Source organism: Dendrobium catenatum, unplaced genomic scaffold (genome assembly GCF_001605985.2).
Source record: "Dendrobium catenatum unplaced genomic scaffold, ASM160598v2 fragScaff_scaffold_793, whole genome shotgun sequence".
NCBI lineage: Eukaryota > Viridiplantae > Streptophyta > Magnoliopsida > Asparagales > Orchidaceae > Dendrobium > Dendrobium catenatum.
The window spans coordinates 752,495-762,599 of record NW_021319255.1 but is presented as its reverse complement, the minus strand read 5'-3'; the positions used below and the strand labels follow the sequence as shown (position 1 = coordinate 762,599).

Here is a 10,105-nt window from a genome sequence, read left to right as displayed (position 1 = left end):
CATGGGAGCCAAATACCCACTTTTTCAGATCAAGAAGTTGGCCTCTGCTCGTGGATGCTTCCAGGTGGCCTCGAAGAGCTTGATGCTGCCATTGCACCTACTGCACTGTCAAGAAATTTAGTTTAAGTCATTAAGTTGTACGCAAAAAAGGTCTGATTTTGAGCGCAGGAAGAAGAGGTTTAACCTGCAGTCGTGGCGGAAATGGTGGTTGGCAAGGGAAGGATAGCAGAGCTAGAGCCGAGCTGAGGAGGAACATAAGGATATTGAAGCATTTGTGGGTAATGCAGCCCAAAGCCCCCTTGTGCTTGGCTGGAATGTGAATACTGAGTGTAATAAGGATAGAAGCTTGGAAAAACTCCCGGCGATGTTGCCGGATAGGGAGAGAAATGGTGTTGCTGCCCTCCGGAAGCTAACCCGTAATAGCTCTGCAACAACAACAACAACAACATTCAGTCATTAATGCATATATATCATTCCTCGGCTTCTCTATGGCGTTCACATCTCACCATTGGGTATAAGTTTTCTTGAGGGTATCCGCCGCTGTAACTACAGATAAACCAAAGAAGAGGCTTTTAATGGCATTTCAAAACAAGGAGGAGAAAGATGAGGGAGCAATAAAAAAGGAACACTACAGTTTGGTTACCCGTAGGGTGAATAAGGTAAGGCATAGTGAGCTGGTTGATGGAAGTAAGCACTGGAAACAGAGGCTCTACGGTATGCAGAGGAAGGCATCGAAGGCATCGGAGGCCAAAACCGGCTATTCCCTATTTAGACAAGCATAATCCTGTAAAATTTTAAAGAAAATGCAAGCAGAAAGAGTGTTGAAAACTAATTAGGGAGAAATCAAGGAGACTGGCCAAGTTGAGGAGCGGGCGGTCGAGGCCGGTGGATTGCGCCGAGAGAAGCAAGGTTACAGTTTGTTCTTCGGCCGTCGATCACCGGCGACGGATCAAGGCAAGCTCGCGCCGCCGCTTCGGGATCCTTAAACGTCACCTGAAACAAAGAGCAGATGCCAATTGATTAAGAAACAGAGCAATGCGGACGATGTAAAGTTCTCATTTTGAGCTCGCAGAGAGTACAAAGCCGTAGCCTTTGGAACGTCCTGTGTGCTTATCGGTGATGACGACGGCTTCCAGGATCTCGCCGAACCGCTCAAAGTAGAGACGCATGGTTTCCCTTTGTGTCTCCCATGCGAGCCCCCCGACGAAGATTTTTGTGAAGGTCGTGTCCACCGGTGCGTGCTGGCCTCCGGCACCGGCGGCAATGTGGAATGGTCGGGGTTGTGCCGCCATTATCGAAGAGAAGAATGGTATGGAAATTGTGATTGGGGAAGCTTTACAGTCTACGGGTATCCGGCTTTCTATATATGAGCTAACCTATCTCTGTTCTCCACTCCTTGGATTTGTCGACAGAAACTTTGGAAAGAATCCAGCAACAAACAAAGGAGGGGGGGGGAGAGAGGGAGAAGGAAATGGAGAGAGGGAGAGAGGGAGAGTGGTGGCGCCCACGACAGAGAGCAGAGTGACAGGTAATGGTCCAATGAGGTAGTTCTGAGCGCAAAGAAGTCTTTGTTGATATATGCTTCGCTGTACTCAACCTCCTCTTTATGAACAGTAATACAATTATGCCACCCACATGAACCATCAATCTCTTCCTTAAGTAACCCTATAGCTCTGTCTTGGACTAAAGATCTACTTGACCGCCCCTAACTACTTTTTCATAACACATTAATAGGATAATTATAATTTATATTTTGAGAAATTTAGTCGAATATTATATAATTTTCTGAAATCTAACAATTACTTTAATTTTCTATCCCTGACTTAGAAAATAATTATTAAAAGTTATTTAATATTTTGAGTAGTATTCAAAATCAATATTAATGTTGGAATTTGATTTAAGAAAATTAATATCCATAAGAATAATTTTAATTAATTAGATTTTTTATTTTATTTTATGAAACTTCTTAAAAATTCAAATTTAGTAAAAAATTTATCTTTATCTAATAGAAGAAGGATATGGAAAAAATATTTATTATTGATATGTCATCAAAAAATTGTCTTGTTCGAAGATGAATCTCGAGGCAAAAATCAAGTTGAAAACTTCAAAAATTAAAGTTGGGATCATCTGAACTCCGATTTCAGCAAACTTACAGCCGAACTGATAGTCTCGGAAATACAAACCCAATGACACCAAATTCAACTCAATCTAAGCCCAAATGGGTCCGAATCGAAGACCCGAAGAGTTGTTGGAAGGTTCAAACCACAATTTGGATTACCAAACGATTTCAAAACATGACATGCTTATAGTCGAATCGAGTGGCTCAATGAGACGAATCCAACGAGCCCAAGATTGCCGAATTCTGATATCATTAAGATCTTCAACTATCTGACGAAAGTCCACGATCGAGGGATCCAATATCGACTGTCCATCCAAACCACTCCACATTTGCCCTTGATCCTCCTCCTATTTACGGGTAATGTCATCCTCAAAAACTATAAATAGCCCCTAATTTCTCTTAAGAGGGGACCCAAGCAAGAAGAAGAAGATAAGAAGGAGAAGATAAGAGAATAGTGAATGAGGGAAGAAACTTCTCCTCGACCACCGTCGGAGTTCCACCCGACGTTTAAGTGACGCCGGAGTTCCATCCGACTTCCAATTAATGCCAAAATTCTGCCCGACTTCCAAGTGATGCCGGAGTTCCGTCCGACTTCCAAGTGACACCCGAATTCTGCCCGACTTCCAAGTGACGCTAGAGTTTTGCCCGAATACTATCTAATGTCAGAGTTCTCTCCAGTCGCCGACTGGTCAGATTCTACCCAACATCGAACCTCCGCTTGTCGCCAAATTTCTACGCCGAACTTCTACTCGTTGTCGGAATTTCACCGGACATCTATCCGCTGTTGGATTTCTTTCGTTGTTGGACTTCTACCTGACGTCGTCCTTCTAACCTCGTCGTTAGACAACAGTCCTTCTAACCTCCGTCGCCCGTCGACCACGGTCCTTCCGACTTATTTTGCCTATCAACTACGGTCCTTCTGACCAAACAAACACATCAACAATGATTCTTTGTATTCCCACCATATAATGTACTATATAAGATGTACATCAAGTTAAGGCTTTCTCCCAAAGAAGGGCCTCATTTGTAATGAATTGCAAATACTAGTGGATTCATTCAAACTGGGCTAGGCCCCGTGGTTTTTCCCCATTTTCAGAGGTTTTATACGTAAAAATTTTGATGTCTATAGTGAACGACACACTCTCTTTTTTTATCTGTATGCGTGCTGGATCTTTGTACAATGCTAAGACGCTAAACTTTATATTTCAGAAAATCATGATTTCAATATATATATATATATATTATAAGATATTTCTATAAGACCTATACGACATTTTTTTTATTATTAAAAAAACTCCCAGAATATTTATTTTTGCATTAAATGTTCTGTCCCTCAGTTTTTCAAAAAAAAAAAACAAAAAATGCTCTGTACTCCTAATGAAAATTTAATAGTGGAGCGCGTGAAGCAAAATTTTCTTTTAGTTAGCTAAAAAAATATACCATATGAACCTCATACTAAAAATGTTTAATATTGCTAGAATTTACTGAAAACATTAAGAGAATTTATACCATTATGATTACCAACAACACTAAAAAATTTTATTTATTTTAAAATAAATTATGAATTTCTTATGCATTGAATAAAATCTATTAATATTTTTTAATAAAATTCTTTAAATTATATTTGGAATTTATTTTTTATTATATATAAAAAGAATTAAATATACATTAACGGATCGAGTGGGAGGCCAAAGAGTTGACCAATTAGAGAGAGGTCAAATACTCACTAGTCACGAATCTTATGATTGCAGTCATTATAAAAAGTTATTTTTATTTAAATTATTTCACTATTAATAATAAAATAATAATAATAAATAAACCCCAAAAATGGGTCCCATTCGCCTTCAGAAATGTTGTGGAAGCACAATAGACGCCGCCCTCAACGGAAGAACTTTACTAATTACTACAGATGTATATGTTCTCTATCACCGCTAACATAAACCCGAAAAAAGCCCGTCCGTCTTTTTCGTTAATATCCCCCAAATCATTCTCAGCTGCGTACGAATTGAATAATTGGCGCTCGGCCAAATATAACTGTGTTGTCTTATGGATCCGTTTTTACTATTTTCTGTTATTGAATTTTCTGAGCTTTCCGTTATTTTCCTATTTTTTTCCTTTTTATATGTTTTTGGCTTTTCTTTCTACTGTGGATTTAATTCATTAGAAGAAAATAGAATTCAAGGTTCGGCTCTTAATTCCTTAAAATAAAATAGAACTATGAATTCAAGAAAAAGGATAGAAGTAAAAGGAATTTACAAGGACCAAATCGGTATTCTATTTTATTTTTTTGTATGAGTAAAATAATTGTTGATCATATAAAAGTATCAATTTGATCTTTCAGACTCTTAAATATGGATCAAATTAGTTCTTCCACAAGATTATTTAGTTTTCTATTTAAAAAGTCAAAAGATTAAAATGAAAATTGTTGTGTCCTGGAATATTTGCGGCGGTAGAGAAGTATAAAGTTTAACGTCTTAACATTGTACAAAGATCTAACACACAAACAGATGAAAGAGATGGTGTAACATTCATAAGAGACAACAAGATTTTTACATGAAAAATCCTATAAAGGGATAAAACCACGGGTCTAGCACAGTTTAAATGAATCCACTAGTATTTTGTAGTTGATTACATATGATGCCCTTTTTTGGGGCGAATGTCTTGGCTTGATGTAATAAATATGCATCATATGGAGTGCATTACATGATGGGAATATGAAGAATCAGTATTGACATGTTCGTTTGGTCGAAAGGACCATAGTCGGTGGCCGACGGAGGTTGGAAAAATCCTAGTCGGACGGCGGTGGTCAAAAAGACGTTAGTCAGCGGGCGACAAAGGTCGAAAAGACTGTTGTATGGTCATGGAGGTCAGAAGGGCTATAGTAGGCGGGTGGCGGAGGTTAGAATGACCGTAGTCGACAAACGACGGAGGTCATAAAAATTATAGCTGAAGGGTGACGGAGGTCGGAAGGACCGTTGTCGAGTGGAAGTCTAAGAATAATTGGAATCCAGGTGGAAGTCCGGTGTCATTTGGCAGCCGATTTGAAGTCCAGCATCAGTTAGTACTTGAGTGTAAGTCTAGTGTCAGTCAGTGGCCAGTTAGAAGTCCGAAGATGGGCAAAAGTCCAACGATAGGTGGAAGTCTAGCAATGGAAAGAAGTCTATTGACGGGCATAAGTTCGACATTGGGTAGAAGTCCGATGAAAGTCCGACAATGGGTAGCTAGAAGTCCAACGACATGTGAAAAGTTTGGCGTCGGGTAAAAATCCGACAACTGGAATAAGTCCAGTATTGGGTAGAAGTCCGGTGACGGGCAGAAGTATAGTGATGAGTGGAAGTCCCGTGTCAAGTAGAAATCTAATGACGGGCGGAAGCCCGACGTCCATCTGTGGCCAGGAGATGGTCAAGGAGGAATCTGGTGGGGGTCAAGTGAACTCTCTTCCTTCTCTTCTTTCTTGGATCCCCTCATGAGAAATGAGGGGTCTATTTATAATTTTCTAAGAGTGGTGGAACCAATAAATAGGAGGAAGATCAAAGGTAAATTGGGAGTGGTTTGAAATGGACGGTCAGTGTTGATTCCCTGTATTAAGGACCATTTATTGGACATTTTAATGTCTTAATGATATGAGAATTTAATGATATTGGGCTCGTTGGATTTGTCTGATCATTGAGTCGCTTGATTCAACTATAAGCATGTCGCATTTGAAAATTGTTTGGTAATCCAAATTATGAATTAAATCTTCCAAATGTGCTTTGGGTCTTTGATTTGGACTCATCTGGGCTCAGATTGAGTCGAATTTGGTGTCGTTGGGTTCGTATTTTCGAGACGTTCAGTTTGACTGTAAGTTTGTTGAAATCGAAGTTTGGACGGCCTTCGATTTAATTTATAAAGTTTCCAACTTGATTTCCTCTCGAGATTCGTGCCCGGTCAATATATTTTTTTGATGATATATCAAGAATTTTAAATAGCATGGGAACATTTTGACTCGTCTTAAAGAGTTAGACGATCATTTTGATCTTTATCTTGATTTATATTATAAAATTTGTATGTGTTTAGATATTTTCTCAAAGTTTATTTATTTATTTATTATTTTATATTTGAATCACATCAAAGTATTTAAACAAAAGAGATAATTTAAAAAAAAAAATCCATGAATATCTGAATCGATTCCTTTCAGGTTTTGTTTGTTCTCATCTGCATCTTCTTCTCCTGCATATAAGACCAAAATCGGGGGCTTTTAAGGGGTATGGTATCTCTAAGAACTTTGTAGTATTTAGGAAGTTGCAAATGGAATAGGAAGTAAGAGATTAGGGTAGCTAATGAGTAATGACTTAAATTTTCCGGCAAGGCTCTCTTGGCCTGGAGAAATTATTAAGTGCGGAGGTCGGGCACAGAGAACCGTTCGATTTATCTCTGTGAACAGTAATAGCTCAGTAAATTGTGTTTTTATTGTTCACAAAGGCAAAACTGAATTATTATCTGTATCCGATCTCCGCACATAAAGTTCACTTTTCGGCCTGATACTCTGATAGGAGTGATCATTACTAATTTCTCCTTTTATTTTACTTTATGTTAAATCAGAAGGTATAGAGTAAAAAAAAAAACCCAGTGAAAATCAATTACACTTTTTTTGTAGAACCAAAAAAAAAAAATCAAACAGAATAGTGCGAAAAATTATTTTTTACAGCCATAGTACATAATTGTTTTTATCATAGAAACTTCACGGTCAATTTTATAAAAAATTACCCCAAACAGATCTTTTCTTATGTTGGATTGGAAGTTTTTGAAAAAATAATATCAAGATTAGAGGATTAAATTGAGCCCAAACTGTGAGTAGAAGGGAGCAAAAATATAGCTCTAAAGTTTCTTGAAGAATTGATCAATTAAAAATCTTGTTGAACTATGTTGAATGGAGGAGGATAAATTATATCAGACTAAAACAACATATTTTGTAGGTAAAGAAAGAATGAAAAGGGGAAGGGAAATTAAGCCAGCTTTCTTATTAATTCCCCTGAACACATATCAACGAGAACACCTTAATATATAAAATATATTGTTCAAAAAGCTTTTTCAAAAAGTTTTTTTTATGGCGGTGGTAAACGTCGTAGGCAAAAATCTAAAAAGAAGTAATGTGATTTTTGGTGGGCATACTCTTTTTAGCTGGTTAGTTTGTAGGCTTTTGCTATTCTTTGGGAGGGTCTTATTTGGTGGCTGATCTTTTTTGGGTTTCTGTTGTTGTCTTGGTTATTTTTATTGGTCCTCTCTGTGGTTTGTTGATTTTGTGGGTGCTTGTTGTGGGCTCCTGCTCTGTTGAGTTTTCTTGATTGAAATGACTTATTCTGTGGCGTCTACTAGTTGTTGCTTCTTCGGTTGTTTATCAAATTCATCAGAAAATTATCTTCCAGATTTTTATTTTTTGGTGGCACGTCGGTTGTCAAGAAATTAAGAATGGTCTCTTGGGTTAAAGTTTGTAAGCCTAAATGCTTTGGTGGTTTGGGGCAGTCATCTCTACATGCTCTTCAATTTGCTTTTAATTGCACCATTATTTGCAGAATGTACAACATCTCCTCCCCCCTTTCTTGTTGGCTCTTATCGAGATACCACTCTCCCTGGAGGCCAGCCCCACTTTTTTCCACCATTTTCTGGAAAGATATTTGCTCGACTGCTGTTATGGATAAATCCTCTTTCATATTCAAGATCAATCCTAAGTCTCATATTTCCCTCTTTGGGAACACTGGTGTGAAAACTCCACTCTTTCTTCTATTCAAAGTGGTTGGGATTAGTTGCAATTGCACGATACAAATTCTAAGGTGAAAGATTTAATTGATGGAAATTTTTGGTCTATCCCTCAGATTACACATGAAGTCGTTGCTAATATCATCAATGCTATACCTATCAATGAAGCCTCATCCATCACTGTTGTTTGGGAAGACTTAACGGGGGGTAAAATTTCAAAGTTTATTTTGAAATTTTATCATGATACCCCCATTTCTCAGTGGTATAGCTATATCTGGCACAAAAATCATGTGTTGAGGTATTCTTTTTTTGTCTGGCGTTCTCTTGTTGATGGGCTAAAAACGGCTGAGGCCTTGCTCTTGAGAAACATTCAGATTGACCCTTGTTGCCCTCTCTGCCAATCTCACAATGAAACCACTTCCCACTTATTTTTTGAATGCAATTATTCTTATGAGGTTTTGGTGAATATTATCCCTAGCTCCTCTGCTTTGCTGCTTAGACCCGCCATTTTGCATTTGTTCAGTTGGATTTCTGACTAGATTAACTTAAATTTGGGTGAAAAGAGTTTTTACTCTTTAATTATATGCTGCTCATTATACTTCATTTGGAAAGAAAGAAATGAGAGGAGATATGACAATAACATGCTTTGTGCTGTTTCCATTTCATTAAGAATTAAAAAAGTGGGTTTTTTCTAAAATTAGCAAGTGGAAAAACTCTGAGCATCTCATGACATTGTTGTGATGTTGGAATGTTGCCTTTCTGGTTGGTTGCATACTTATGCTATTCGGTTGCTTGTTGGAGCTCAATTCGATTTTGTCTATGCCTGATGGGGCTCTTTTAGCCTTGGACAATGATGTGACCTTATATCAGGTACCCCTTGGATGGCCTTTGGGAAACCATGGGTTGTGGGATGCTTTCTTATGGCCTAATGCCTATTTTACTGAGTCATGGCTATGGGGGTTCTTTGCCTCCTATGTTATTTCATTTGCTGCTCACAATTCACTACAGGAAAACCTGTTATTACCGGCGGACGTAATCCGCCGGAAACAATGCACAATCCGACGGAACCGTTAGTTTCCGGCGCATGTTCCGGCGCAAATATCTCCGCCGGTTTAGGGTGCGTCGATAATTTGTTTCCGACGTATAAGTTGCGCCGGAAACATTTCCGGCGCCGTTTCTGACGCATTACCGGCGCATTACCCGGTCTGTTTGCAGAAGCGAAGAATATGAGAATTCCGGCGCCTAATGCGCCGGCATTTACCGTCGTATAATGCGACGGTAATTACCGGCGGAATATCCGCCGAACTTTCGACGGTAGTGGCCGACGGATCATATTCGCCGGTACGTACGATACACTTCGTTGTATCGTCGTTTCCGACGAATTACCGGCGCATAATCCGCCGGAAACCTGTAGCATTGACAAAAAAAAAATTGCCTTCCCAGCCAACAATCCCATTTCCACACCTGCAAACCTATCAATTCTAACACATACAAGTTCCACAACAGGTTCACAACAGTTCCACAACAGTATTAATATTAAAAATCAACTGATAACATCATATTAAAAGTAATTGTCTATAAAAAATGTTAAGTGATAAAAATAGCTATATATCATAAGATTATATGGACGCATGTATATTCTGAACCATTTTGAGAATTTATCCGCAATTATTCTCTAAGTAACTTTTGTATCTGTTATCGATATTAAATTTACAAACAACCTACACATAAAAGGGCATATAAGATAAAAAATAAAAAATAAATAATTTGTTACCTTTGATACATTGAACAAAATTTTACTCTAATAAAGGCTATACATTTAGACTGTTCAACAATACATACAATTTTGCAGTCTTAATCTCCAAATCAATTAGATACCTGGTTGCGCATTTACCCAGTGGCTTTCCACATGCAAAAAGTATTGTCAATGATGATTGAGGATGACATCCCACATTAACTTCTATGTTATGTCCGGTCTTTGTTTTACAGCTGCTTACATGTGGTTCAAAATATTAGGAACAAAAATAAATTATCTCTCGTGTTATATATGCTTCACATATAAGCCCTTCTAGATGTGCTTTGTTCTTAACAAATATATATATATATTATTCAATGACTAGTGTTGTACCGCTCACCAAATTAAGGTCAAAGTGTTTTACTTTAGAATTTTTATATATTTAAAATAAATTTATTTAAAATATTTGAGTAATTACAATTATTTTTCAAACATTGAAAGAATATGAATCAAGC

The 10,105-nt window shown here is 37.8% G+C and overlaps 1 protein-coding gene across 1 annotated transcript; it reads right to left on the bottom strand.

Moving 5' to 3' along the window:
• Nucleotides 1-548: 548 nt before the first annotated feature.
• LOC110116688 (probable RNA-binding protein ARP1) lies at nt 549-1,296 on the bottom strand. The gene is made up of 2 exons (XM_028696633.1): nt 1,080-1,296; nt 549-993 (listed from the first exon to the last, which is right to left on the bottom strand). The coding sequence occupies exons 1-2, from the start codon at nt 1,290-1,292 to the stop codon at nt 844-846; spliced, it is 363 nt and encodes a 120-aa protein (XP_028552466.1). The 5' UTR covers nt 1,293-1,296; the 3' UTR covers nt 549-843.
• Nucleotides 1,297-10,105: the final 8,809 nt, after the last annotated feature.